Source organism: Muntiacus reevesi, chromosome 18 (assembly GCF_963930625.1).
Source record: "Muntiacus reevesi chromosome 18, mMunRee1.1, whole genome shotgun sequence".
NCBI lineage: Eukaryota > Metazoa > Chordata > Mammalia > Artiodactyla > Cervidae > Muntiacus > Muntiacus reevesi.
The window spans coordinates 34,843,934-34,871,312 of NC_089266.1; the positions used below are offsets into that span (position 1 = coordinate 34,843,934).

At 57.4% G+C, this 27,379-nt stretch overlaps 5 protein-coding genes across 7 annotated transcripts; all 5 read right to left on the reverse strand.

The window, feature by feature from the left end:
• Positions 1 to 3,023, reverse strand: TMEM102 (transmembrane protein 102). Of its 2 annotated transcripts, none has more exons than XM_065909647.1 (3): positions 2,888 to 2,991; positions 2,346 to 2,694; positions 1 to 2,258 (listed from the first exon to the last, which is right to left on the reverse strand). In XM_065909647.1, the coding sequence occupies exons 2-3, from the start codon at positions 2,557 to 2,559 to the stop codon at positions 934 to 936; spliced, it is 1,539 nt and encodes a 512-aa protein (XP_065765719.1). In that variant the 5' UTR covers positions 2,560 to 2,694; positions 2,888 to 2,991; the 3' UTR covers positions 1 to 933. The 2 variants fall into 2 exon arrangements, with proteins under 2 accessions (XP_065765719.1, XP_065765718.1); XM_065909646.1 differs by having other exon boundaries at positions 2 to 2,258; positions 2,346 to 2,652; positions 2,888 to 3,023.
• Positions 3,024 to 5,172: 2,149 nt separating this feature from the next.
• SPEM3 (SPEM family member 3) lies at positions 5,173 to 9,098 on the reverse strand. Its single transcript, XM_065910914.1, has 4 exons — positions 8,961 to 9,098; positions 8,755 to 8,812; positions 6,801 to 8,636; positions 5,173 to 6,584 (listed from the first exon to the last, which is right to left on the reverse strand). The coding sequence occupies exons 1-4, from the start codon at positions 9,096 to 9,098 to the stop codon at positions 5,173 to 5,175; spliced, it is 3,444 nt and encodes a 1,147-aa protein (XP_065766986.1).
• Positions 9,099 to 9,859: 761 nt separating this feature from the next.
• SPEM2 (SPEM family member 2) lies at positions 9,860 to 11,651 on the reverse strand. The gene is made up of 3 exons (XM_065909518.1): positions 11,514 to 11,651; positions 11,290 to 11,347; positions 9,860 to 11,154 (listed from the first exon to the last, which is right to left on the reverse strand). The coding sequence occupies exons 1-3, from the start codon at positions 11,649 to 11,651 to the stop codon at positions 9,860 to 9,862; spliced, it is 1,491 nt and encodes a 496-aa protein (XP_065765590.1).
• A 2,085-nt stretch (positions 11,652 to 13,736) lies between these two features.
• On the reverse strand, positions 13,737 to 15,110 carry SPEM1 (spermatid maturation 1). Its single transcript, XM_065911000.1, has 3 exons — positions 14,829 to 15,110; positions 14,674 to 14,731; positions 13,737 to 14,477 (listed from the first exon to the last, which is right to left on the reverse strand). Exons 1-3 carry the CDS (start codon positions 15,069 to 15,071, stop codon positions 13,738 to 13,740), a joined length of 1,041 nt encoding a protein of 346 aa, XP_065767072.1. The 5' UTR covers positions 15,072 to 15,110; the 3' UTR covers position 13,737.
• A 403-nt stretch (positions 15,111 to 15,513) lies between these two features.
• On the reverse strand, positions 15,514 to 27,053 carry NLGN2 (neuroligin 2). 2 transcript variants are annotated; one of them, XM_065909988.1, is made up of 7 exons: positions 26,597 to 27,053; positions 22,943 to 22,993; positions 20,742 to 20,891; positions 20,382 to 20,567; positions 20,108 to 20,300; positions 19,146 to 19,742; positions 15,514 to 18,413 (listed from the first exon to the last, which is right to left on the reverse strand). In XM_065909988.1, the coding sequence occupies exons 1-7, from the start codon at positions 27,051 to 27,053 to the stop codon at positions 17,540 to 17,542; spliced, it is 2,508 nt and encodes an 835-aa protein (XP_065766060.1). In that variant the 3' UTR covers positions 15,514 to 17,539. The 2 variants fall into 2 exon arrangements, with proteins under 2 accessions (XP_065766060.1, XP_065766061.1); XM_065909989.1 differs by lacking the exon at positions 22,943 to 22,993 and having other exon boundaries at positions 26,597 to 27,019.
• Positions 27,054 to 27,379: the final 326 nt, after the last annotated feature.

Genomic DNA, 27,379 nt, shown 5'->3' on the forward strand with positions numbered 1-27,379 from the left:
CCGGCTAGGCGTCCCAGACCCCAGGAAGGAGTGAGGGTGTCTCCGCAGAGCGCCCTGGTCCGGCGAAGTGAGCACTGGGCCTGGCGGCTGGACAGAGCGCAGCGGCGGCAGCGGCGGCAGCGGTAGCGGCGGTGGGAAGCTGAGGCGGCGGCGGCGGTGGCGACAGCAGCTCCCCCTCCTCGGAGAGCCGGCCCGGGGGCGGGGCAGGGGGCGGAGACGCCGGGAAAGGCGGGGGAAGCTGGGCGGGCGGAACCCCGGGGTTCCTTGGAGGCAGGGAGTGGGGACGGTCTTAGAGGCAGCCGGAGCAGCCTGTGTCGGGGTTCAGAGGAGGAGGGACAAGTACGCGACTCCACAGAAGGCAAATCTTCACGAGGGGAGAGCTTGGGCTTAGGTAGATGGAATGGTGGACGCCTTGAGAATGGAGAAAGGGACCCTACTGCCCGGGATCGAGGACAGCACTGGATGAGGAAAGTGGGGGGAGTAACTGAAAAGATAGCGGTGGCGGCGAGGACTAGCCTGGGGTGAAATCCGGCCTCCTTACTATCTCTGACTTTGTGTGAACCAAATTGGTCAGTCCCTGGTCTCCATACCTCTCCTTTTCACGTCTTTTTTCAGCAAATATATTACCCCTATTGACCCCTAAGAGAAAAGACCATAAGCACTGGGGGGAGATGGATGCCAGAGGTTGCACCGGGGCAAGAAGGGTGCTGGCCACAGATGTGTAACGTGGAGAGGCCGGAATGGAACGACCTGTGCCAGGGATGGTGCCAGAGGAAGGTGGGAGGATGGGGAGGAACCAGCCAGGAGGCCTTCTAGAACGCGGGTTCTTCGGGCCCAAGGGGTTCAGCCTGTCTCCCAGGTGAAGCGAGAGCAGTCCCCTCCACACCCCGCAGGCCAACAGAAGCACTTTCCACGTTAGTACGAACAGCGTTTTTAATGGGACCCGGCTCCCACGCCGGCTAAGCCGCCCCCCTTACGCGCAGCCTTGGCCTCCTCCACAGCGGCGCGCAGGGCCCGCGCAGGGTCCCCGCGAAGCATGGCCAACGCCCCGAGCAGCGAAGCGGCGCCGTCCCCCGCACGGAGCTTTTGGCCACTCAGAAAATAGTGGGGCAGCGTCCCTGCCTCGAGCACTCGGCCCAGCTCATCCAGCAGCCCGAGGCAGCAGGCGCCCGCATTCTCGGGCCGCGCCAGATAGAGCGCGGGCAGCCGCTCGCACGCCCAGTAGAGCAACGTCCGCAGGAGGTAGGGCGCCGCGGCCCGGGTCCCCGCCACCAGCGGGCGCAGGAGCGCCTGGGCCGCCGCGTGCGCTTGCAGCAGCGGAGCGGGTATGCGCGCCTTGAGCGCCAGCTCCTGGCGGGCGAAGCAGAGCTGCCAGCCGGAGGCGCCCGGCCGCTCGGTTCGGCCGCCGCCGCCGGGCACCAGATAGAAGGAGGACGACTCCGAGGCCAGCGGGCCGGCCCACGAGTGGCTCCGAGCCCCCTGGGGCCAGCCGGCCACAGACACCACGGGGATCAGGTCGAAAAGCAGGAGGCGGCGCGGGGGCCCGGGCGTAGCCAGGAGGATGGTAGTGAACCCTGCGTGGCGGGCTGCGTGGACCAAGCGCGGGGCACCCGGGACCGGGAACAGGGACTCAGCGACCGCAGCCAGCGAAGCAAAGAACCAAGCAGCTACCTGGGCGGGGCACAGTGTGGGCCATGCCTCCCGAGCCTCCGACGGCTGAGGCCCTGGGCTAACATCGGCTGCTTTGGTGACGTCATCATTCGTTTCTTCCGATGGTGAGGGAAAACCAATATCGGCTAGGTTTTGCTGGGGTGACTCTGGCACTGAAACATTAATAGGTGATTTTTCCAAAGACTCGTGTGCCTCAGGCTCAGTGATGTCACCGTGTGGCTGGTCCACGGAGCTTTGCGGGTCCCGGGGACTTTCTCTGCTTTCAGTTGGGTGGATCCAGTCACGTCCTCCTGGGATTGGGGGTCCTAGGCAATCCTGCCATGCTTCCCGGACCGAGGTTCCGCATACCTGCTCTGGGAGGCAGAGCCATGCGTAACAGGATCTCATATCCAGTTGCAGCTCTTGCCCAGTGCCATCTAGAGAAAACACGGGCACCAGGAGTGTGAAGCCGGCATCGTAGTGAGGTCCCCGAGTGTAGGGACCTAGAGGCGCAGGCCCCAAATCCAGGGAGCCCTCTCGAATCCCACCACGAAGCAGCAGGAGCTCTGTCTGGGGAGGAAAACGAGGGTCCCTGCGGTGAATGAGACCTAAGGGAAGAGTAGGGATCGTGAAGGCATGATCCAGAGCCCAGGATGGGGTGGGGAGGAGCTGAGAGTGGCAAGAGGGTTACTTACCAAGCAAAGAGAACACAAAATCCTTGGCCTGGAGGAGATCTGGTCCTGGCTTGGGCCCATCACTCCAGCTCTCCTGCACACCCAGCTCCTGGATCAGCTGGGTTAGTTCTTGCAGCTGCGCTCCAGAGCAGAAGTCGATGTCTGTGAGCGGCCGGGCTGGGGCTGGGGGCGGTGGGCCCCACCAGGGAGCGTTCCCCCAGACTGCAGAAGCCATATGGTTCTATCGTTTGTGGGCTAGGAAATACACGTACAGGGGGAAGCCCAGAAGCGTTGTTCCTTCTGCTCGCCCCTCTGTTCTTTTCTCTTCCTGAGATCGAGAGGGTGCCCAAGACACAATCTGTCAATGGGTCTGCAGATGAAGGGGTCTAAATTTAGTCTTGAAAGCAAACAAACAAATACCTCCTCCGTCCTTGCCCTTTTCTCATATGCTAGTCCCCACCCCCATGGACCGATTCACCTGACTTAGCAGGTTAAAAGTGAGTTTGGCCCCTCCTACGGAATGCAGTAGTCTCCTTTGCCACTCCCTGTCTACCTCCCCTTACCTCTTTTTCGGAAGAGGCTAGTGGTTTGCGGCTTCCCTCTTAGGGGTAGTTGCAAGGTCTGAGAAGAAAATGGATAGGAAGATTCAACAGGTAACTTCTTCCTGCTGCTCATAAGGCTACGCCCCTACGTTACAACCACGCCCCTTTCTGGAGGTGGTTCCGGACCTGCCCGGCCTCCAGTCAGAGTTCAATCTCTCCTTTGGCTCTGCAGAGATCTCCTGGCTATCTTGGGAGTTGTAGTTTGGTCTTCCAAACTACCAGGGCATTAGGGCCACGCCCCCAGATCCTTTCCTGTTCCGTTGAAATAGTGCCTGATGGAAGTTGTAGTTTCTATGGAAATGTGTCTTTCCAAGGCCAGGTCAATCGCAAATATTCCTTGGGCTTAGAACAGAGATGTGATAGGATGGATCCAAACAGCAAATGATAATGAGGCACATAGCCTAGGGCCTGAGGGAGTAGAGGTGCCCTGGTAACTTAAATCTACAAGAGTCCTTGCATTCAATTACTTGCTAGCCTAGGAAGGTGCCACATGACTTGTCCAAGGTCAGTGCCAAGCAAGAGAGGTGTTGGAAAGGGGTTTCCTGACTGGGATGGATCTCTTTGGAATCAGTGGTGATAATGTTAGACAAGAACACGTAGGTTAAAAAAAAAAAGAACACATAGGTAGTGATGACCCAGGGATGGACATCCAAAGGGACATATTAGTGATGGCCACCTCAGACACATGAATGGTATCAGGGCAAACACTTTGAAATCTCGCAGCTCAGGTGTATGTACAGAAAAGTTACCAGGGCTGAAAATCAAGTCCAGGGGAAACTCACAGGTGTGCTGGGGCAGGACAATGAGAAATTATCAGGGGAAGAAAATTGCTTTCAGCGACCTATGCTATCATGGACACAGCTTAAGTCCAGGATGAAACTAGGAGCCAGAATAATAGGGCAGAAAGATAGGAAACCAGAGACAAGCTCACGGATTAGACCAGTGCATGCTGGACCAGGAATTCTTTTTTTTTTTGGACCAGGAATTCTTATATTCCTTTTTCCCAGGGGTCTGTCTCCACAGTGAACCAGGGCCAAGTCCATGGGCAAGAAAATGGGCAAGTGGAGACACTTAGAACAAATCAGAGGCCTGTTCAGCAATTCAACGGACATGAATTTGAGCAAACTCTGGGAGATAGTGAAGGATAGGGAAGCCTGGCATGATGCAGTCCATGGGGTCACAAAGAGTCAGACATGACTTTAGGACCCTCAGAATCCAGGGCCCAATATGGGGAGCCTAAAATTCAGGGGTTCCTAGTCACTGACAAAGAGAGGTCTTCCCCCTCTGTTACCTAGAGCCCCAAACGCAGCCCAGAACCGGGAAGGCAAATTTCCATACAACAGATTGTGACCCAAGAGACCAGATCAGGAAAACTGAAGCCTGGGCTCTTTTTTTCACAGTCTGGGGAAATCAAGCATTGGGCACCCATTCCTACATCTTAACCTCCTCCCTAGATGGTGGCTTCTGAACCACTCTAAAAAGAACTAAGTTCTCTGGGCCTCTTAAAGCTCCCTGAATGTGAAAGGGACAGTTGCTCAGTCATGTCTGACTCTTTGCGACCCTATGGACTATATAGTCCATGGAATTCTCCAGGCCAGAATACTGGAGTGGGTAGCCTTTCCCTTCTCCAGGGGATCTTCTCAACTCAGGGATCAAACCCAGGTCTCCCATGTTGCAGGTGGATTCTTTCCTACCTGAGCCACAAGGAAAGCCCATCTTAAAGCTCCTATGCTGTGGATGGCTGACAGGAAAATGAAAGTTACCCTGAACTCTAAAGCATTGCTCTCCAATAGCATTTTCTGTGATGATGGAAATGTTCTAAATCTGTGCTGTCCAATACAGTAGCCAGTAGCTCCATGTGGCTATTGAGCACTTAGATCATGAGACTGAGGAACAGATTTTTTTTTTTTGGCTGTGCCTTGCAGCTTTCAGGATCTTAGTACTCCTGACCAGGGATTGAAGCCCAGCCACATCTGTGAAACCGCTGAATCCTAACCACTGGACCTCCAGAGAACTCCCTGAGAACACTTTTTAACTTTACTTAATTTTAACTCATTTACATTCTAATAGGCATATTTGGCTAGTGGCTACTGTAATGGAGAATGCAGCTCTAGGGCCTTGGGGATAACAGCTTAAGGTAAGACAGTAACAGCAGGAAAGCTAGGAGCTTCATTCCTTAATCCCCCCTGAGGGGTGGGGTTGGGGTGGATGGCCTCAAATAACCACAGAACACTTCTCTTGCCTTTTTATTCTTTATGCACATTGGTCCCCTCTTTTTCTAAGTTTCTCATCACACACTGATATCCCCACGCCTTGGCCATCTCTGGTGAGTTGTTGGATATCTCTCGGTGAAGGCGCCTGGGAGACAACGCTTCGCACTTGTCCCTGCCTGCTCCCAAATGTCGCTGGCGGGCGTCAAAGACCACGTGCCCTACCCGGGTGCCTGACCCTGGGCAGTGGGGCTTCCAGTTGGTTTTGGGAGGCATAAACATCTGGCAATAGTTCTGGGAGGCTGCAGGAGCTGTGTCCATGGGGCGGTACACCCAGTCTTGGCTGCCTGCTCGCCGGGAAGGTGGTTGCAGCTCTATCAGCACAGGCACCTCTGAGAAGGTTTGTTGGTCACTGTAGACCACCTGGGCCTTGGCGGGGGAGGAGGTCTGGCTAGGTGGGACAGAAGCCCCTGGAATATGCTGCCCGGCCTCATGCCTTCGAGGAATCTTCTCAGATATAAATGACTTTGGGGTCTGAAGTGGGCCCAAAACTTGGACACAGTCAGTTCCCAGAGGGTTCTTGTGGAGGACAGGATTGGGGACAAAGCCTGATCCCTTGATAAAGTCCTGAGTCTTCTGGGGGCCAGGATGTTGAGTAACTCCTGGGTACTTGTGGAGGTTAGGATTGTGGCAATGTTCTGAGCTCCTGTAAAGTCTAGCATCTTGGGGAACGTCGCATCTTTTGACTTCGGTGACTTGAGTAAGGCCCAGATTCTTATGGAGGTCAGAATCTTGAGTAAGATCTTGGCTCCTGTAAACTCCAGAATCTTGAGTAAGGCCTGGATTGTTGTAGTCTCCTGAGTCCTTATAGAGGCCAGGGGTTTGCACAAAGCCTGGGTTCTTATGGGGACCAGATTCTTGGGTAAGGCCTGAGTTCTTGTTGATTCCAGAGTCTTGGACAAAGCATGGACTCTTCTGTGGTTCAGAATCTTGGGTAAAGCCTAGACTCCTAGAGACTCCTGGATCTTGGGCATTACCTGAACTCTTGTAACATCCAGAATCTTGAGAAGGGTGTGGGATACTATGGAGGCCAGTTTTTTGGGAGAGCTCTTGACTTCTATAGAGTTCAGTCCCTTGGTTTTGTTCTAGATTTCTACAGACTCCAGAGTCATGCCTAAAGCCTGAGCTTCTCTGAATGTCAGAAGTTTGAAGAAATGGTGTGTTCTTGTGGATACCAGAAGGTTGGGTGAGATATGGGCTTCTAAAGAAACTTCCCTCTTGAGTAGAACTTAAACTCTTGGAGCAAGAATCTTGTGTAATGACTGAATCTTTGTGAAAGTCAGAGTCTTGGGAAAGCGTTGGATTCTTGCAGAGATAAGGGTCTTGGGTAAAGCCTGGGCTCTTGTGGAGGCCTGGGTTTTGAGCAAGGCCTGGGCTCTTGTGGAGGCCTGGATTTTGAACAAGGCCTGGGCTCTTGTGGAGGCCTGGATTTTGAACAAGACCTGGGTTCTTATGGAGGTCTGGGTCTTGGGTAAAGCCTGGGCTCTTGTGGAGGCCTGGGTCTTGGGTAAAGCCTGGGCTTTTGTGTGGGCCTGTGTCTTGGGTAAAGCCTGGACACCTGTGTAGGCCTGGATTTTGAGCAAGGCCTGGGCTCTTGTGGAAGCCTGGGTCTTGAGTAAAGCCTGGGTTCATGTGGAGCTTTGGATTCGGGGTAAGCTCTGGCTTTCTGGAAACTTGAGTGTCTTTTGAAGGGCCTGGGGTCCTCTGGAGACCATGGTCTTGGTTGAGGCCTAGATTCTCATGAAGTTCAGGGGGCTGGGGCTGGTTTGGGGTTTGAGAAGTAGTGGAGAACTGAGGAGGGATGGGACCCTGGGAAGAGAGGACAGACTGAGGAGACTTGGAGGCTGGGGGAAATTTGGGGTTCTGTACTAAGGTGGAGGGCTTCTGGTGGTTGCTGTGTTGATGAAGAACAAAGGATCTGGGAGAAATGAGAGGTAGAGAAAGAGTGCAGGGTGGAGGCACAGTACCCATTGAGTTCTGGGCACAGGTTGGAACATGGAAGCAAGGTTGATAAGGTGCAGCATCTTTGGAGTACACCAGGAATTTGGGGTAGACCGGAGTCTGGGAGTCCGTGTTTTGCTTCTCAGAACTGTAAGGGTGGAAACTGCAGTAAGGGAAGGTCTTGGGCTGCACAGATTCATCCTTGGCATCATTTGAAAGCTTCCATTCCATGTTCCCCAACTCCAGGTAACCCAATATGGATCCTGTGAAGGGCTTGGCACTGTCCTCACTACATTGCTTCACTGTTTGCTCAGCTGTACCAGAGCTCACCAGGCCATGCCCCTCTTGGAGCCTGGAGAGTGTATCTAAGTCCTTCCTGGAATACCCAGAGTTCTGAGGGGCACATACATGGAATAAGTTCTGCTTTACCCTGCGGGCATCATAGACCACATGGCCAGTGGAGAGGCCTTGACTGAAGGCAGACAAAGTAGAGGGAAGAGAAGTTAGGACGGAGGAAGGGGGTGTGGAAGGGACTGGAGTGGTCGGCAGGGCCATGACCAGTGCAGGGACAGGGGTTGTGGCAGACATGGGGACAGGGGCTGGTGTAGGGGCTGGAGCAGAAGTAGCAGCAGGGGCAGAAGTTGGGGGAGGGACTGGAGCAGAAGTTGGGGGAGGGACTGGGGCAGAAGTTGGGGGAGGGACTGGAACAGAAGCTGGGGGAGGGACTGGGGCAGAAGCTGGGGGAGTGATCAGAGTTTGGGCATGGGTATAAGTTAGATGAGCATGGTTCAGAGTGTGGGTAAGGGTGTGGCCCTCGCACTGGGCTGGACCCTGTGAGGGGGCCTGGTCCAGGGTACAGGCTGAGGTGTGCTCTGGACCACAGACCTGGGCAGAGTTGTGCTCAGGGCCGAGGGCTGGGGAGTCGGTCTGGGCCTGAGGTGGGGCATGCTCAGGGGGGTAAATAGGGGTGTGGGTCTGGGTCTGGGCTGGGGTGTGCTCAGGGGGTTGGGCTGGGGAGAAGGTCTGGGCCTTGGCAGGAGCATGACCAGGGGACTGGACCGGGGAGTGGGTCTGGGCCTGGGCTGGGTTGTGGTCTGTGGTCTTAGTCTTGCTCTCTTGGGGCAGGCGCAGTGGAACCATGTCCACCTTGCTCATCCTACGGAACTTGGAAGATGTCTCTTGCTTAGAGTGGAAGGTGGCTTGGGCCTTTAAGGCTGTGATCTGAGGGTCCTCCCCAGCTCCCATGAGCCCCTCCTTCCACAGTCCCCATGGCACCTCCATGGGAGCCCCGGCATGTCCACACTGAGGCGGCATCCAGCAGCACTTAGAAGCCTTCTCATTGTTCGTGTCTGGTATCCAGGAGTCCAGGTGGTTAGGGTGCCCGAGCAGGAAGCTTGGGCGGCGGTGGAAGCGGGGTGGGACTCTTGAGCACAGGTTCTTGGGATCCACGGAGCAACGCATGCACATGGGATGGCTGCCTGCATAGCTGGATTGCTTGTCTGCAGGGAAAGGCGAAATGTGACAAAGCCTGGGTTCCTGAGGGGCTGAGGATGGGGACAGGGATAGAAGAAAAGGGACAGGTCCATATCCCCGGAGCCTACGCTGGGGCCCACTCACCTCTGGGGAAAAAATGACGGAAAAGAGTCCGCAAGGAGTTCTTCAGGTGTTTCCAGAGCTGAGGGAAGCAGAGGAGGGGAGAGTCCGGGAGCAGGGTGAGCCCTGAAGTCCAATCCTTGTCTGGCCACACCCCAACAGCCCTCCCACCTAAGCCCCTTTGAAACCCCAAGGCTCCCCCAACACTGCTGCCCAGATCCTGCCCTGACCAGAGTCACCACATTGATCCCCATGTTGAGCAAGATGAAGCTGCCCAGGATCAGAAGAATTGAGTCTCCTAGGTCCTGGCACTTTCTGGGGTTGGTGCCAGAGCACGCTTGGGCTCCGTGGTAGGTTCGCTCACCCATGACTGGGGGTCCCAGGGCTACCTGGGCCCCCTGGCCCCCACATACTCACTAGGAGCCAGGCTCCTCTGGTGGGGGAGGGGGAGAAGGACTGCGTCATAATGGGCAGGGGGTGGGGTCACAATGAGGGAGGAAGAGAATAAAGAGGGCCAAGAGTGGCATTCCCTGGTAACCAGGGTCAGCAGCCTGAGCCTGGACAGTCAAACTGGGCCCCAGAGGCCAGCACACCTGGCCTCAAGCCGTCAATCCTTCCCTCACAGCCTACTCAGTCACTCATTCAAACCACACATTCCACCTCCTTGGCCTTTCCTGAGACAAGGAAGACCCCTGGCATCAGAGCCCTGGGGAAGGCCTGGCTGGAGTCCAGAGCCTTGGCCTTCTTCATGGCCTTCACTGGAGTGGACCTGGATCTGTTCAAATGGGGACCCTCCCAGTTTGGAAGCAGCTTCTTATATAAACTTTGGGGACAGGGACAGCTGAGAACACAGTAGGTGCCCAGAGACCAGTGGTTTGGAGTCTGCACCTGCAAATCTACTTCGTTCATGGTGTAAGCCCAGGAAGGGCCTGCTGGCAGGACTGTGGCCACTAAGCCAAGGGGACCCTCAGGCCAAGGAGGAGACACTGGCTTCAGGAAGCCAAGGGCAGGGACCCAGGCTGGCAGAAGGAGTGGCGCTTCCAAGCCACAGACCACCAGCGTTTCCTGGACTCTTAATCTTTATTCCTTTCTCCATGCCCTGCCCCCCACCACCCCCATTGGCTGCTGGTCAGTGAATTTTCCCAGTCCGGCTTCTATGCAGAGAGGGTCTGGAGGCCGAGTTGGAAGGTGGCAGCGAGTTGGCTCGCGCCCTGCTCTCCTGTACCTGCCGCTTCAGCTCCAGGCTGTCATACACCTGGTAGCTGGCATTGCCCCCTGGGTTCCGGCTGAGTGGCATAAAGGTGGGCTGGGGCGGCTCTGTAGCCTGGACTTCGGGCAGGGGCTGGGAGGAGCGGAGGAGCAGAGCTGAGCTGGGAGCCGGGGCCCTCTGGTATGAGGCCTCTCCCAGCACGGTCAGGGAGGTGGAGGTGGTCAGAGGGTGCCGAGTGGGCAGCGTCTCAGTCCACTCGGCTGCCCGGCGCCGGACCTCATGGGGATCCCGGGAGTAGTTCAAGTGTCCCGTGGAGGGGTGAGGGCTGCGGTTGGGCTGACTGTGAGCATGGCTGAGGAGGCTCCGTCGGTGGACCTGTGGGGAGCAGTACTCTCGGGCTTCAGGCCGGGAGCCCCGGATCAACAGGGTGGAGGGAGGCTCGGAAGCCTCCAGACCACGTCGCCGCTGATCCCAATTGTCATGCAGGAGCTGGCCCCTTGAGGGGTAAGGGCTGTGCCCTGCAGGGACCCACGAGGGATTGGGGGGCAGCCGTCGGGGAGGTGGTGGAGACGAGGTCCACTGGTCCACCTCCACATTGCCCCAGGTGTGGGATGGTGAGCAGAGGGGCCCTAAGGACTGCAGCCTGAGCTCAGACTTGGCCTCCACACGCTTGGGCAGGCGGCGCAGCTCAGGTGACAGGTAGAGAGAAGGTGGCGGCAGGCTGGCCAGGATCCCACCTTGGCGGCCCCAGAGCCCCACGCTGGAGGGCAGGCCCATCCGTTGGTAGAGCCCTCCCCAGCCCCTCCTCGGGCACTTGGGCTGTGGGAAGGCAAGGTCTTCGTCCTCCTCCAGGTAGGAGTCCAGGTCCTCCTGATCAAAGGAGGGCCTCGCCCGCAGCTGTGACATCTTGTGGCTGCGACGTGGCCTACCAAAGACCGAGCGGCTGTAGGAGAATCGTTTGCGGTTCTTTGACCTCCGTTGGTGGCTGCAGGGGCGACTTCGGCTGCGGCTTCGGCAGCGGCCCTGGCGGCGAGGTTGGCGGTGGCGAGGGCGGCTGCGGCTTCGACTGCGGGGATGGCGGTAGGAGGAAGAGGAGCAGTGAGTGGGCCGGGCCATCTTCACTTCTACAGGGTCCAGGGTACAGTGGATGTGGACGTCTTTGGCCTTGGCTGGAGGATATTTGGGGGAACTTTCACAAGCCTGCGAGATTTCATCTAGGAGAGGCAAGAGTCCGTGAGGGCCCAGCAACTGTCAGAAGATTTCAGGGTCGGGGAATAACTGGGACCTGGGTTTCTGGGGTCTTGGGAGTGGCAGGGGCGAGGCGCTCCCTACCTGTTTTCCATACTTACTTTTCTGGTTAATCCAAGAGATGTTGTTGTCTAAGACATTCTGGAGCCTGTGCCACATCTGGGAGTGGAGTGGGGTGGGTGGGGTGGGAATGAAGGCCAGGCTCTCCCCACTCACCGCCCCCAACCCCACCCCAGCCAAGACCATTTCTGCAGGCACAAGTGCCGGCTGCTGGCTCCCACCCTCAGCCCTCTTCACCCCCAGGGTGTCCCCAACCATCACTGACCATAGTTGCTACGTTGATCCCGATGTTGACAAGAATGACAAGGCCCAGCAGCAGCAGCAGGAAGTCCTCCACATCCTGGGTACTTTCTTGGTATTGATGGCAGCACCCCAGGTTGTCAGACCAGAGCTGATTTTCCATGGTGGGGGGGTCCTAGGGCCACCCGGGCCACCCGCCCCACCCCCCCCCCCACCAGCCCTGACCCACACTGCACTCATGGTGGGACCTGGGATACCTACCAGCAGGTGAGGGAGCGCGGTCACAATGAGGCATGTTGCAGGGAGTCACAATGCAGAGGTGGCATGTCTTTTATCCACTCAGCTGGCCCTTGATCTGGCCATCTTTGCCCTTGACTCCCACTAATGGACCCCAGCCCCCAGAGTTCAGTCTGTCCTGTCTTTGTAGGGGCTGGCTTAACTCGATTTGAAAACAGAACTACAGTGGGGAGATGGTCTTCATAGGGACTGAGCCATGCATAAAGGATTTCCTCCATTTCATTGAGATATGGCAATTTTAGCCTGTTGGAACGCCCTACCCACACCTGCTTGCGGCATGCAGCTAAGGTGATTGGATGGATGGGTGACAGTAAGAATCCCCTCTGGGGTCACCCCACTGCACCATTCCTTCCCAGTTCTGCCCATTTCCCCGTCATAAGCCCTCTAGCATCCATGGTGGCCATCCCTTCCTGGCCAGGGACTACAGCCTTTGTTGTTCGTGATCACTGAGCCACCTGGCCCCTTTTACTTCAGAGCATGAGGTTGCTGCCTTTGCTAGAGACCACCCCTCAACCATGGTTTCTCTCCTTCCTAACCAACTGCTCTTCCACTGAGCCACCCCTCAATTTGAAAAAGGATTAGTTGCCATCTTAAGAAAACCACATGAAATTCACAAAGCACAAACTTTGGATGTAATTGTTGATGTGACAAGGAATCTATGATTTAAACCAGGTTCATTGCTGTGGTCTAAGAAAGTGGTACTGGGGGGACCTCAGGTCATTTTGTTTGTATAATTAACAACTTAGCAGAAAGAGAGGAACAGGGGATTCCCTGGAGGTCCAATGGTTAGGACTCTGCACTTTCATTGCCAAGGGCCTGGGTTCAGTCCTTGGTCAGGGAACTAAGATCCCACAAACCACACTGTGTGGTCAAAAAGAAAAGGGAAAAAAAAAATAGAGGAACAGCCAGTGGGCATTTCCCATCCAGCCTCCAAACAAATAGTAGGTGTTTAAAATAGACCCACTTAGTGGAGTCAGTTTAAAATGATCAATAATGTTGGTCAAAGGAAAATGGCAGAGAAGCGAGGTGATTCATAAAAGGCCTATCTGCTCACATTCCAGGAACCCATCTGGTATGGAAGGTGAGGTCTAGTCCTTCGCCTGGTTCCTTGTTCACAAGTTGAGCATGTGTTGGTGATCCTGTCTAGAAGTAGGTAGGGCCTGGGTTTCCCAGATGTCCAGTGGATGGAATATTCTGATGAGTTTCCATGGGAAACTGAGGAAGATGGGAGACTCTGATGGGCCAAGCTGACTCAGGAGCAAAGGGGATCTACCTGTGGGAGCAGAGGCTGGAGCATCTGAGGCCCTGAAGTTGATCTTGGAGTCCATGTGACCATAAGTCACGTGATCTCTCTGAGCCCCAGTCTCATTTGTGACATGGAGGTGCTGAGCCAGAGGCATGAGGTCACAGAGGGCCACAGCATCCTCAGTATTTTATCACTGCTCCAAGCCTGCTGGAGGGTACAGGAGCTTTGGGTTCTGACAGGGGAACTGGGAGGGCCGGGGTACCCTGACTCTCAGTCATCCCCCACCAAAGATTCCAGGGCTTAAGAGGGACCACGCCTCACCTATAGCTGCAGCCTGAACCTGGGCTCTGGCAGGAGCCAGACCTCTTAGGAGGTGGAGCCATGGGATGAGAGTCTCCCCTCAAGTGCAGTACTGCCTGGGTATCTGGAGTGGGATTTGGTGGGGGGCTTCCTCGAACACTAAAGAAAATGGAGCAGAAGCAGGCAGGAGCCTCGGAACCAAGAAAGGCCTGGGAAAAGGCTGAGGACAGGGCCTGGGGCCAAGAGGTTGATGAGGGGCCTCGGGGCTCTCTAGGACCTGTTGCCAGGGAGATCATTTCCTTAGTAACCAAGCTGCTGGGTGCTGTGTGGGCCCTGCCCCCCCCCCCCCCAACACACACACCACCACCACAATCCACCTCCTCTCTTCTTTTTATTCTTCTCCCAGTCACCTCTCTGTCAGGGAACGGTATACCCAGTCCTTTCTCGTCCCCTCAGCTGTGCTGGATCCAGAGGCCAGAGGGTAACAGTGCGACAGGGCCTCCACCTCCCTGGTCAGCTCCCGCAGCCGCCGCCTCACATCCCTGGCATCGTAAGCGACGCGCCCTGAAGAGCGGCGCCGGGGGATGTCCGGGACATTGGCTGGGCCCAGGATGGGTGGCTCAGCTGGTGCGCACTGCTCCTGTTCGGCCTGGGCCCCTGCCCCTGCCCCACCTCCACTGTTCTTGTGGCTCAGGATCTGAGTGCTGGGGAGTGGGGGATTCACAGGGTACACGTAGGCCTCTAGACCCAGATCAGACTGCATCTCTCTCTTGAGGGGCCTTCCCTCTATAGTCTGCTGGAAGCGGATGGTCTGGGTAGGAGGCACCAAGGCGTCCTGGGCCCAGGGAGTCCAGAACCTCTGGGCAGAATGTAAACCCTCCCAATCCTCAGGGTAGTCCCAGTTGTGGGAACAGGCTGCTGTGTGCTGATGTGGGGGCTTCTCGTCATCGTCGTCGTCAGTGTCAGGGGCCCAGGCCACTGGGCGGTGGGCACGGCGCGATGAAGAGCCTCGACGGCGACGGCGGCGAGTGGGTGGGGGGGTCACCGTCATCTTCACGGGGTCCATGGTGCATCGTAGGTGGACTGCTGGAGAGCTATGCTTCGAGGGCTGGGTCTGCTTCCCAGGTGAGCATAACTTAGAAGCTTCTGTGGATCAAGGAGAGGTGAGAGGCTGGTGGGGAGCCTGGCTCCTACAGGGATGGAGAGGCAGGGTGCAGGAAGAGAAGCTGCGTAGTTATGGAGTCTGAGAGGGAGAGCGGGAGGGGAAGGGGCTGGCTTAAGGACAGGGACAGAATGCTCGATTTCTGCCCTTCCCACGCGCCCCCCCCCATCCTCCACTTACCTTTATCATAAATAACATGGAACACTTGGTGTAAGAAGCCACGGAGTCTGCGCCAGAGCTAGGTGAGGAAGGACACAGTGACCCCAGACAGGCCCTGGCCATCAGGCCTGCCCCAGCCGTCCTGCCAGCACCCTCCCGCCCGGGCCCACCCTGACCAGTGTCACCATGTTGATGCCAATGTTAATGCAAATGATAAGGCCCAGCAGCAGCAGGATAGAGTTGCCCAGGTCCTGGCAGCTGTTGGTGTTAGGGCTGTGATACGAGGCCCACCCGGGCCGTGGCCGCTCAGCCATGGCCATGGGGGTCCCTAGGGCCACCGGGGCCCCTAGGCCCCCAGCCCACTGTGCCCACAGTATACACCAGCCCACCTTCCTGTCCCCTGGGGGTAAACAGGTCATAATGGTGTGGGGCTCTCCCTCACAATGTGCCAAGAGAGAGAGCCCTGGGCCCAGGTTTGAGCCTCCAGCCTGGGCCAGGTCTTAGAAGAGACCAAACTCTACACCTTGCATGACTCTCCTGGAGTCAGCCATGGGCACCATCCTGTAGGCTCTCTGGCCTGCCTGGTGTCTGCCCCCATCAGTCCCTGCCTGGTCCTCTCTGCCAGGCTGTGACCCCTCCACAGACACGGGTTCTGATCTTAACTCCCCAAACAACCCCATTGCCATGACAACCACACCCCAGCACCCACTGCCCATTTCTCTCAGACCTCAGAGCTCTTCACTGAAAAGGGTTGGACCCTCTCCTCCTCCCCCTTCACAGGTAGAGTCACTTCTCCAAGGTTTGTTTCTTTGGAACCCCCCACCCCCACCTCCTAACATAACAGCAGGCAAAACCAACAGTTAAACTTTTATATTTACAATATTCTCTTCATCTTTTGCCAGGTTTAAAAATGTGTACAGAGCCGCAAAGGGTTGGGGTGGGGACATGGGGTTGTCAGGGAATTGTTCTGGGGAGAAGGGCTGGGCATTGGAGTCCGTGGCTGAATCATGGGGTCCCCCAGCCCCCCTCCCATGCCCCAACTTGGGGGGCATCTGTCTACAGGGTTCAGGGCCCAGGTCCCTAGCATTTAGAGGGCATGACTGTTTGGAAAGGAGCCAGCCCAGGCAGGGGAAGGGGAGGGAGAAGAACTAAGTTTCCATGGGTGAAGGTGGGGGCAGACGGGACAGTCAGGAGGCAAAGTTCTGGGGAGCCAAGACCAGGGATTCTGAATCTGGGTGTCAGTGGAAGACAGCACTCCACCCCTGACTCACATTTGGCACTAACGAACCCACAAAATGCCAGCAGACAAGGATTTGCTCTTCTCCGCTGGCATCCCTTGAAACCCTTCCCGACACGGTTCTCTTCCCCAGAGGCCCAAACCCTTTCTCTTTGGGCAGTCACCTTACACGCGTCCTTTCAAAATCACATTCTTCCTGCTGGTGTCTGCCCAAGCCCCGTCCCCCACTGCCCCCTCCATCTGTTCCTCAGTCCAGCTGACCCCATTCTCTCCCCAACCTGTCCTGGGAAGCCCTTCTCCCCTGCTCTCCTTGGTTCCTTTCCTTCAGCCCAGGGGAGCAAGGGGTGGGGGAAGGTCAAAGGAGGGGGTGGGCAGCTGAGGGGAGGAGCTGGTTGGACACCAGGAAGGGATGGCTTCCCAGGGGGACAGCGATGCGGGGAGTGAGAACAGAGGCCAAGAGGGAGGGATGACACATGGTGAGAAGAGGGACACAGGCGGGACCCCTTTAGCTGCCACCTCCCCCCCTCCTGTATCCCACCTGCCCACATGTTTACTTGCCTGGGCCCAGGACTGGGGGATCATTGCCACACTTTGGGGTTATTCCCCCCTCAAACCCACGTCACTGGTTTGGCACAGATGAGCAATGGCCTGAGGGAAAGGCTGTCCTCAGACTGCAGTGAGGGCTTTGGTCAAGCCATGCATGGCCTCTGTGGGTGGCAGGTGCCACACTCACCCTCTACCCCCCAGCTTGGCATCTCCAGGGAAGGGAGAGAGGGAGGGGCAGAGGGACGCCCCCAGGGCTTGTCCATCCCCCTCAGTTTCTATCAGTCTGAAGTCTGTTCCCACCTGCTGTGTGAGAAGTGCTGGGCCTGAGGTCGGGAAGACTCAGGGAAATGCTGGAGCGAAAGGGGCTGTCTGCATGGGAAAACATACATCCACATGCAAAAACATGATTCCACCCAAAAATGCGACCTGGGCCCACGGGAAGACACGGTCCCAGGCAGCACAAGATTGCGGGGTCTCCTCCCTGCCCCCCACGGCAGGGACTCTGTGTCTGGTGGAAGGCGAGGCCTGCCTGGGAAGGCCTGCTTCACCTCATTTGTGCCAAGGGGGGATACACATGCTTCGCCAGGGGTGGGAGGTAGTGGGGGTCGGGGAGGGGCGGGAGGGGGGGCTGTGATTTATTTCTTCGGTTTTCCCGGGCACCACCCTGTGTCATCTGGCAGCCAGGGGTCTCTGTTTGTGAACACACCACTTCCAGGGTCTCCAGGGGGTGGGAGGAAGGAGCAGGGGGGAGAAGGCATGAGGGAACAGAATTCTGGGGTACAAATCCCCGCAGGAATTCTCTGAGGGAGCCAACATGTGTCCAGGGCGGCCAAAAAAAAACCTCACCCTGCACATGGGAAAACACACCCCCTCGTGAGAAAGCACACCTCCATGTGGGTGTCCCAATGGAGGGGAGAAAACACCCCCCCCAGTTGTTCAAAGGCCCAGGTCCGGAGAAGAGAAAGGGCCTCTCTGCTCGGGAGAGACACATCGCTGTGAGAAAACCCATGTCCACCTAATGCTCGTCCACGTGTGACAGCTCCACACGAGAAAAGCCTGTTGCATCCGGGAGAGCCGGGGAGGGGGTCCTCCCCGAGCCGCCCACTATACCCGAGTGGTGGAGTGGGGGTGGGGGAGCGTGTTGTTGTGGCTGGTAGCTGTGGGGGGCGGCGGGGGGAAGGGCCCGAAGGGATGGAGGGAGGGGGGCGGCGGGGGAGGGGGTGGCCCCAGGCCGCTGGGCAGCAGGGTCAGGGCCCCGGGGGCCAAGAGAGGCACGTCGTCCGGCGCCCGGCGCAGGGCCAGAGTGTAGTCGGGCGGGCAGGCGGGGCGCAGGGCCTCTGCAGGGTCCGCCCCAACGCCCCCACCCCGCTTCAGCTGAAGCGACACCAGCTCCTCCTCGGGTGGCAGCTCGCGGCCGGCAGCAGGGAGCAAGGGGCCCCCGCCGGGCACCCCAGAGCCCGAGCCGCCGGGGGGACTGAGCCGCCGGCACCGCAGCTCCTGCCGCCGGTCCCGTTTGTAGTAGAGGGCGGCGAAGGCGAGGATGTTGAGGAAGAGGAGCGAGGCACCCACGGCCACGGTGACGCTGAGCTCCGTGGAGTAGTCTCGGGAGTCCCCGGGGAAGCGGTCGTAGGCCCGAGGGCCCGGCTCGGGCTCGGGCTCGGGCGGCAGGGTGGCGGGGGGCGGCGGGCGGCGCGTGCCCGGGGCGCCAGGGGGCGGGCGCGGCGGCCAGCGCGTGGCGTAGGGCGGCAGGCGCGTGGTGGTGGTGAAGAGCTCCGTGTGCAGATTGTGCAGGTGCGGCACGAGCTCCAGCCAGAAGGCCACCTTGTTGGCGCGGTAGTTGTCGCGCACGCGCGGCTTCAGACCGATGTGCAGGTACTGCTTCTCTTTGCTGTTGAACTTGCTCCACACCACCTCCTCGAAGCGGTTGGGCTTGGTGTGGATGAACTTGGTGTCCTGCGGCACCGGCTGGTTGGGGTCGCTGTGGACACAGGTGGGCAGGGAAAGGAGTGAGGGTGAGGCCCTGATGAGAAGAGGGGAGGCTGTGGGACCAACGGGGGAGAGGGATGGGCAGAGATGCAGAGAGCTGGGGAGATAGGAAGAGAGGCAGAGAGAGACAGACATGAAGAGACAGAGACACTGCCAGAGACGGAGATAGGCAGAGAAACATAGGGATAGATGACGCCAGAGGGACAGAGAGGGCAGACGGACAGACCGCCGGTGACACAGGCAGAGTGAATGAGACAGAGACATATGGAAACAAAGAGATAAAAGCCCATGAGAGGCAGCTGGGGGTGGGGGGAAGCAGCAAGCAAAGAGTAAGCAGATCAAAGAGAGCAGAGATATCAATGGATTTCAGGAGAGAGAGCTAGAGACAGCAATAAAGAGAGAGAGATACAAACTCTTATACACATACTCAGAAACACAGACGGGAGCACTCAGAGGAGAAAGAGAATGGTGTACGCAAAGACAGACACAGAGCCAAAGTCATCAAGTGAGCCCACCCGCCGGAAAGGACCTCTCAGTCCAACATTTGTGAACCTCCAACACGCACAGAGGAGCTGTCCGGCAGGTGTCTGAGTCGAGAAGGTGAAAGTGCCTTGAAGGAGGAATGATGGCCGTGTGACGAAGAGGGAGAGAAGGGGCTGAGGATGGACAGTGTGTGTGTGCCCTGACCTGCAGGGGTGCCCCACCCAGCCCCTCTGACCCTCACCCAGTCTTGGCGAAGTTGGTCCAGTAGGTCATGACCACGGCGCTGAGCATGACGTCATTCTTGGAGAAGTTGCAGGGGAAGAGGTCAGTGGCGCCCACCATGGGCACACCAAAGACATAAGGTAGCTCATCCCCGTGCGCTGCGTCCGCCCACTCGGGCCGGCCCTCAGCCTGGCAGTGGTGGTAGAAGGTGTAAAAGTAGACGGGGGACTGGTAGTCAGCGTGCAGCTTGGCGGTGGCCACAGCCGGTGCCACCCACTGGTGGTCAGTAAAGAGCGCCAGCAGGGTCTTGCGCCGCATCTCGCCGTTGTCCCGGTCAGCCCAGTCCGTGTACATGAACTTGATGGTCTCCCGTAGCACGTCCTTGCCCTCTGGGTAGCCATACAGGTTGTCCACAAAGTTGGAGACCGTGAAGTCGAAGGCGCTGGCGGACACGCCATCCTCACTTTCTGCCGAGTCCTCCACGAACTTGAGGCCCTCTCCCTGGTTGACCCCAATGAGCATGTCGTAGTTGAGGAATTCTCCCTGCTGCATGAGGATCTCAGGGTCATCAGGGACGACGTCACCGTCCACCACGGGCCCAAAGGCAATGTGGTAGCTGGGAAGAAGGGGTCAAGGTCACATCACCTGTTGGCTGGCCTTCTCTCCACCCACAGCCTGCTGAGCCCTCTGCTCAAAGACCCTTCTCCCCTAGTTAAAACCTTCAGAGCCCTTTCAGGGCACCTGGCCTCTCGGGAAGTCCTCCCTGAAGCACTTCCTGGTGTCTGGTGCACCCAGGCTCTGTTTAGGCACCTCTGCTTCGGAAAGGCTTCCGGGAGAAGGTAGGTCCATGGGAGAGGCCTGAAGTCCACCTCCCCTGGCTAAATGGACAGCCTGTGGCCCTCAGGCACCTTCCACCCTCAACCTCCTTGGACCCAGCAAGGACAGTGGAGGCCTGGATTTAGCCCTCCCCCAGCCCCATACCGGGCAGGCTGCACGTCCTGGTCCACCAGCTCCCGAGAGGGTTTCCGGCGCAGACACTCCACAGCCTCGGCGCTGTCCTCCCGGTCACAGCCCACCTTGGCAGCCAGCAGTCGCGTGTATTTGAGTGGTTGGTAGTTGACAGACCAGCTAGAAATGGCAGTGCCGCTCTGGGCAATGGCCTTCTGGAACAGCCCTGGCAGGACAGGCAGGTTTTAGGCTGGGCTGTATCAGCCTGAGGTTGGGGAAGGGGACAGGCTGGGCAGGTGGCTCGTACCTTCCGAGTGGTGGGAGAGGATCAGGAGGTTGACACAGGAGGCTCCTGCCCCAGATCCAAAGATGGTGATGCGTTCGGGGTCCCCCCCAAAGTGGGCGATGTTCTCACTGAGCCAGCGCAGGGCCTGGATCTGGTCTAGGAGCCCATAATTGCCTTTTGCAGCCTGGTCCCCAGTGCTGAGAAAACCTGGGGGCAGAGGAAGAGAGGGGGCTTCCTGGGGGTGTCATGGCACCCTTGCTGTCTTTCTGGGCAGCTCAATCCAGCCCAGAAGCCATTCTGCTTCAGCTGGGTTTAGTGTAACCCTGCCAGCAGGCCCTCCTCCCAGGACTCCAGCCCCTAGAGTTGGCTGCCCACCCTCACCGAGCACCCCAAGCCGGTAGTTGAGCGTGGCTACAATGACATTGCCGTAGGCGGCCAAGACGGAGCCATCGAACATGTTCCCCGTGCCCTCCATGTAGGAGCCACCGTGCAGAAACAGCATCACTGGCTTCTTCCCGGAGTCCCGGATATCTGTGTGGGGAGGGGGTGGGGGGGATGGGCCAGGGGGTGGGGGACAAGGACACAGTCAGACCAGAAGCAGCACCTCCCAGCTCCCAGGCCTGCTGAGTTCCAGCCGGGAGCTCAGGGGACATGTCATTCCCATCCCTGGGGGGCAAGACCGGATTCCCCTCCCTCCCTCCCCAGCTAGCCCTGGCAGAAGTTCCCTCCCCACCTCCTGCCGGCCTGCCCCACAGCACTTCTCCAAATGCCTGGCAGAGCTTCCAAGAAGCCTAACAGAGGCAGGGGTGGGGGGTGGCCCTCCTCAAGGCACCTGCTGGATCTGGGGGGACCTCTCCCCACACACACACGGCAAATCTCCTTCCTGCTCCTAGGAAGTGTGAGCTCCCAAGGCTGGCACTAGAGCTAGAGATGCTGGGAGGGTCCTGGCATTTCTTCAGACTCAGGCCTTGGGCCTCAGCTCCACATGGTAGCCTGGTCTGTGGGTGAGGGGGTGCCAGGCCCTAGGGTCCCTGGGGGCTTGGTCTCCTCCCCGCCCTAATTCCTTTCTAGGTCACCTCCCAAGTTACCATGGCAACCCCCAGCCTAATTACTGTGGCAGGAGGAGGCAGGGTGGGAAAGAGCCTACTTAATGAAGCCAGGGTGCAGCTCACTAGTCTGGGCCCCCGAAACCGGCCTGAGCCCTAAGTTCTGGACCCCTCTTTTGCCCTGTCCCCAAAGGATCCCATGATCACTGACATATGGAGTAGGCCCTTGGAGCACTCCAGACTGGACTGGAGGGTAACTAATTCCAGAAGAGGGTGGGAGTCTGAGAGGGCTTGTCAGAGTCCCTGCCCCTGCCGCTCCTCCAGATGCAGCCACAATACCTCCAGGCCCTCCTCTCTCTTCACACCTGCCATCTCTGACCAGCCTAGGCAATCAGCAAGCAAGAGCCAAGCCTGGGCCTCCAACAGCTGGTCCCTAGCACCTCTGTCTGTCTCCCTCATCCCACTGGAAACTTCTCTCCTGGCAGGTCACTAAGAGACTCCCCTCCAACCTGGATCTCTTCGGACCTTCTCTGCCACCTCCTTCCACCTGACTTTGGCCAGAAGCTCCTAGGTGGGCAGTGCCCTCCCCCAATCCTGTTCTTCCCTCAGTTCCTGAACCTCCAGTGGCCTTCCAAGTTCAGGCTGGTCTCCTTCCCTCCGAGGTCCTGTCCTAAATGTCCTCAGTCCGTCCCCTTCCTCCCCACCCAGCACCTCCACTCCCAGTGTGGGGGGAGGGGGAGTCAGAAAGGGAAGGAGCAGGAAGGGGGGCTGGGGCAACAAGAATTCAAAACCAACAACAAAAAAACAGGATCAAGAAAGAAGAAAGAAAAAAAAACAACAACCAAAAAGCAAGAAGCTCTGGGGCAGATTCAACAAGAAAAGAAAAACAAAAACCAAAAAACCAAAAAGATCCGTTTTTGGAAAAAAAGGAAAAAAGAAAAAAGTTCTTTGCACTTTTTCAAAATTTTGTGGTGAAACTTCAAGATATTGGGCCCTGTTTTCAAAAATTTCCAAATTCTTTAATTTGCTTCAAATGTGTGTTTCTGCATCGGACAGGCTTTTTTTTTTTTTTTTTGGAAATCGTAGCAGGTTTCTGATGTTTCAATTGTGTCATCAATTTGCCAACTTGAAATTTTTTTTTAAATGGTGTTTTGTTCCAAATTTAAATTGTCTTTTCAAATGTTACATTTCACAAGTTTCTAAACAGTCCGAATTTCTGTCAAACTAAACATTTTATCCAATTCTTTGGTTTCTTTTTTTTTTTTTTCCTGACATTCCAATTTCTTTTTTCACTTTATTTTCGCCATGTTTAAGCTTTTCTTGCCAGTTTTCTAGTGGGTCCAACATTGTTCAAATTTCCTTTGAAGTTTTCATAATTCTTTTTTCCAATTATTACAAATTTTTCTTTTCTTTTTCGTTTTTAGTTGGGAGAACGACTGAGGGGCCTTGAGGGCTGTGGGGGCATTTAGTTAGGGGCAGGGCCGAGAACGTCCTCTTATCAGCAACCACATGCAGCAGCGGGATTTTTAAATCTACCTGTGTCTGGCGGATTGAGCGTCGCCTCGTCACGTTTTTTTGTGAGCGGACCTAAGACCGGGAACACAAAACAGAGAAAAAAGGACAATTTTGTGGGGAAAGATGGGAGTCGGGGGAGGTGGTGGATGGGGAGGGGAGGAGAGAAAGCAGAAAAGGGGAGGGTGAGGGGCAGAAAAAATAAGCCAAAAAAGCAAAATTTTTTTGCAAGAAAAAGAAACCAAGAAAAGAGAAAAACGTTTCTACAACCCAAATTTTGTTCCCCTCCCCGGAAAAAGTCATGCCCCAAAGAAAAGGCTGGTTTTGGGGGGGGGGGTGCCTGAGTGGGCTTAGGCCTGTCTTAAGACATATTGACTTGGCTGGAAAGGATTTGGCTTGTCCAAGTGTTTGCTAATTGCTGGAAATGAAACAGTGTTAGAGGTGGGGGTGGGTGGGAGGGGAGGGGAAACCAACCCAGGAGCCTGGGAGCCCAAGGCCAGCTGTGCTCCCCCCAAAGGGGGGTGGCCACCACTCAGGCAGGCCCTATTCAGGACCAGCCAAGCACCTGCCTGCTCCCCCAGGCTGTAGACAGGAGGGGTTGCAGCAGAAAGGACTTTGCCTCTCTCTGGACCAATCTGGAGGGCAGAGGGTAGCATGGAATTGGGGCAGCCCGAACCCACAGCTCACGGGCCCTGAAAGCCCTCAGCTTTCCACTGGCAGGCAGGGAGGGGAGGTCAGTGAGCGCTGCCTGCCCACCTTCCCAGCCTCTCACCAGCCAGCATTTCACTTCCATCCGCACAGACGGGCCTGACTTCTCACCCCCATGTCCCCAGTGTGGGGCGAGCAGGGAAAGGGGTCATCAGGTCTTGCCCTCCACTCCACCGCTTCCCTCTGACCCCCCCAACCTCATCCTCCCCCCAGATGGTAAACTTCCCACCAGGGGCACCAGCCCCCCTCCCCCACCAACCCCTGCTCTAATGCCAAAAGCCCCCCTCCAGAATGGGGGATTTGATGCACAAATAGGGACTAGGAAACACACTGCCCTGAGCCAGCCTGACACATAGGGTGCCAGGAGGTGCTGGAGGCACAAAATGTGTCCCCAGGGGAGGAAAGGGCCCAGACTGGGCTCAGAGTTTGGCTCTAGGCTTCTTGAAGACTGGGGGATCAGTCAAGGGAGAGCTGGAACCCAGAGGTCTGAGGGGTTCCCCCAGGTTGGTCGATTTCTCCTCAGCAGCATGGGGATCAGCACGGGGAGGGACGGGTCAGTAAGGCCAAAGTCAGCCTCTGAAAAGACTCCCCGCAACTGGTGATGATGGCCCCATGAGGACCCATTAGGATCAGGGCCTGTTTTTCTCTGACAGGCTGGGGATGGGGATGAAGTCAGCAGGGCATGTGTGCGCGTGAGAATATTAAGTCTGCGGGTGTGTGTGTGTGTGCCTGAGTCAACCTCTTCCTCCCCAAGCTGGTGTGAAGATTTAGTGAGATCACCTGAATGTGTCAGGCCCCAAGCAGGTCTGCAATAAGCGATGGTTAAAAATACAGAAGGTGTGGGCTTGGGTGGTATGGGGGCAGGGTGGGTAATTTGTGTGGAGGTGCTGGGGTGGACAGTAACTCGGTGAGAAGTGCTGGGTGGATGTTTCACACAAGGGGTGATGAGACAATAGCCCACTGAGCAGGGCGTTGGTGAGGGGATAGGGGACAGCTTTCTACATGAAGATGTGGATGGAGAGTCCACAAGTGGAGAGCATTGTGATGGGCGGTCTGTTGGAGGCACGGGGGTGAATGATTCACTAGTAGCAGGGCACTGGGGTAGATGGTCCATGAGAAGGCAGGGGAAGGTGGAGTGGACAGTTCTAATGCTGAGGGTGCTGGGGAATTAGGGAGGATGTCTGGAGTGTATTGGAGTAAATAGTCTATTAGAGTGGCTGGAATCTGAATACATTGGGGTAGAAACTTCTGTGCAATGTGTGTATGGGTTGCTTGGAGGTGTGGCTCATATGGGGAGGGGCAGTGACAGCGTTGAGGTGTATGAGTGTTCTGTGACTGGCAGGTCCTCTGGTTTCAGGAAGCAAGGCATTGGAGTACCTGACCTGTGAGTAGGGTGCAAGACTGTCACCTGTGTTGTCACAGCCTGAGGTATGAAACTGATGACCTCGAGGCAGGAGTTGGGGTAAGCAGTGTCTGAGAGGTGTTGAGAACGCAGGGGACTGTGGTGTGAGTGACCGGTTGAAGCACATGGTACAGGTGCAGGGTTAGTGTGGTGATGGTCCGTGTGTGAGTGTTACAAGAATCTATATACCTAGGGATCCTGGGGAGCACAGGTCTATGTGGGTGACAGGGCGTGCAACTCCAGAGAAGGGTTGGTGTGTGTGCTGTGTGAAGGTTCTGGGAATTTTGATATGTGGGATGCTAGAGCACAAGGCTGGGCTTCCCAGGTGGCTCAATGGTAAAGAATTCGCCTGCCAATGCAGGAAACGCAGGAGGCATGAGATCAATCCCTGGGTCGGGAAGATACCCCGGAGGAGGAAATGGCAACTCACTCCAGTCTTCTTGCCTGGAAAATCCCATGGACAGAGGCACCTGGTGGGCTACAGTCCAAGGGGTCGCAAAGAGTCAGACACAACTGAGCAACTGAGCACAGAGCACAAGGTTAGTGTGCTGGTCGGATGGATACACGCCCTGAGTGATGAATAGTTGAACTGCCTGGTGTAGAGGGACCTGAGTTCATGATGTGGGAGTTTTGGGTGTACAGTGGGGTTCCTGGGTACCAAACCTATTTTTACACTCGTTGGAAGATGGCCTGTGGGGGGACTTTATGGGAGTGGATGTTTTTTTGTGGGTGTCGGGGTGTTTTGGAGCAGTAAATAGGGTGTTAGATAACATGTTTGTGAGGATGGTCTGTGGGGTGGCTGCAGGCCTGCCAGTTGCTCTCTGCTGTGGGCTGCTGGAAAGTGTTGACACTCTGGATGGTCTTGGTGTGCTGAAGGTTGGCTGGCAGGGAACTGTCTGGGGGAGTGTCCTGGGGACTACCAGCAGCTAGTGAACTGGAGAGTTCATTTAAGAACAGCCAGCTCAGAGCCCTGGGGAAGGTGTTCTATTGGGGATGGGTGGGCAGTGCTGTGAGTGGAGGGGCCCTTGGCAAGGAGATTCCCTGATCCTTTGGAAGTGCGACAGAGCCTCCTGGGGAAGACTCATTCACCTCAGGGGAGGGGCCCTGCATGTGACAGGACCTCTGCCCATGCGGGCCTGGGGAGAAGGAGTCTTTGCTGTCCTCAGTGGAGGTCTAGGTAAAGTGGGTACTTGCTGGGGACAAGCCCAGGCCTGGGGGGCAGGAGTCAGGGCAGAGCTGGAGTGGCTGTCCTGGCAGCGGATGGATGCCTCCGCCACCTGATCGCCGCCCCCTGTCCCCCGCCCCCGTGTCCCCTCTGGGTGTGCTTCCGTGGGTAGGCCCAGCTCAGTGCCTGCAGCTCTCGCCATGGGCTTTCTAGGCGCACAAAGAGCTTCTGGACTGCCTAGCAGGGACCCTACCATCCTGGGAGCCCGCGGGGATGCACCGCCCCTCATGGCCCCCCCGCGAAGGCCCAGCTCCCTCCCCGGGTCGCGCTGGCGCCAGCGGGTCTACGTGGACGTTTGTGGGCTGTGTCCACCGGGGGCCCGGCCCGGTGCCCGCGCCCTTACCGTCCTCGGTGGGCACGTAGAGGTTGAGGTACAGGCAGTCCTCGCTCTGGTTCTGCACATAGGTGGCGGCCGCCTCCAGGTTGTCGGTGAACCACACGGGCAGCATGATGGCCGGCAGCGCCCCGTGCAGGTTCTGCGGGCAGGCGGGCGGCAGGGTCGTGGCGTTGCGCACGCCGGGCCACGAGGCGGGGGCCTCAGGCGGCTGAAAGCGGCGGGCGCCCAGGGGGGGCGTGGCGTAGGGCACGCCCAGGAACTGCACGACCGGGCCCAGGATCTCGTTGTTGAGCTCGCGCCGCACGCCGCGCACTCGCCCGTAGGCCGTGTTCACCACTGGGAAGCGCTCCTCCCCGAGGCTGCTGAGACCCAGGCCCGGGCCGCCCGGGGCGCCGCCGCCGGGACCCCCTCCCCCCCGTTGAGCCCCCGCCAGCCCCACCAGACACAGCGCCAGGAGCCACATGCTGATCGGGGGACCCCCCCTCCCTCCCCGGGACCCCCCCCCCTCGGAGAGAGAGAGAAGGGGGGGAGAGGGAGGGAGGCCCCCCTCGCCCCAGGAGGGAGGAGGGGGCGGGGGAAAGGAGGGAGGAGGGGGTTGGGGAGGGACCTGGGTTAGACTGGACAGAGAAGGGGTCTGTTCCTCTCCATGGAGGGGGCGAGGGGTGGGGAAGGGGAAAGAAGTGGGAGAAGGCGAAGGCAGGCCCGACCTGCGGGGAGGAGGGATGGACAGACGGACAGACAGAAAAAGACAGAGGAGAGGTGCAAGAAGGGAAGGGAAATTGGATGGGA

Coding starts and splice junctions, on each gene's coding strand:
- SPEM2 (XM_065909518.1), bottom strand. CDS start 11,651: ATGGAAAATCAGCTCTGGTCTGACAACCTGGGGTGCTGCCATCAATAC. Junction 11,348..11,513: donor GGATCAACGTAGCAACTATG/GTCAGTGATGGT, acceptor CTCCACTCCCAG/ATGTGGCACAGGCTCCAGAA. Junction 11,155..11,289: donor CTCTTGGATTAACCAGAAAA/GTAAGTATGGAA, acceptor TGCCTCTCCTAG/ATGAAATCTCGCAGGCTTGT.
- NLGN2 (XM_065909988.1), bottom strand. CDS start 27,053: ATGTGGCTCCTGGCGCTGTGTCTGGTGGGGCTGGCGGGGGCTCAACGG. Junction 22,994..26,596: donor CTACGTGCCCACCGAGGACG/GTAAGGGCGCGG, acceptor TCCCGGTCTTAG/GTCCGCTCACAAAAAAACGT. Junction 20,892..22,942: donor GCTCAATCCGCCAGACACAG/GTAGATTTAAAA, acceptor CTCCCCACACAG/ATATCCGGGACTCCGGGAAG.
- SPEM3 (XM_065910914.1), bottom strand. CDS start 9,098: ATGGGTGAGCGAACCTACCACGGAGCCCAAGCGTGCTCTGGCACCAAC. Junction 8,637..8,754: donor CCGTCATTTTTTCCCCAGAG/GTGAGTGGGCCC, acceptor CTTTCCCTGCAG/ACAAGCAATCCAGCTATGCA. Junction 6,585..6,800: donor AGGCTTTACTCAAGACCCAG/GCTTCCACAAGA, acceptor TTCAAAATCCAG/GCCTCCACAAGAGCCCAGGC.
- SPEM1 (XM_065911000.1), bottom strand. CDS start 15,071: ATGACCTGTTTACCCCCAGGGGACAGGAAGGTGGGCTGGTGTATACTG. Junction 14,732..14,828: donor GCATCAACATGGTGACACTG/GTCAGGGTGGGC, acceptor TTCCTCACCTAG/CTCTGGCGCAGACTCCGTGG. Junction 14,478..14,673: donor CCATGTTATTTATGATAAAG/GTAAGTGGAGGA, acceptor CTTGATCCACAG/AAGCTTCTAAGTTATGCTCA.
- TMEM102 (XM_065909647.1), bottom strand. CDS start 2,559: ATGGCTTCTGCAGTCTGGGGGAACGCTCCCTGGTGGGGCCCACCGCCC. Junction 2,259..2,345: donor TTTTGTGTTCTCTTTGCTTG/GTAAGTAACCCT, acceptor CTCTTCCCTTAG/GTCTCATTCACCGCAGGGAC.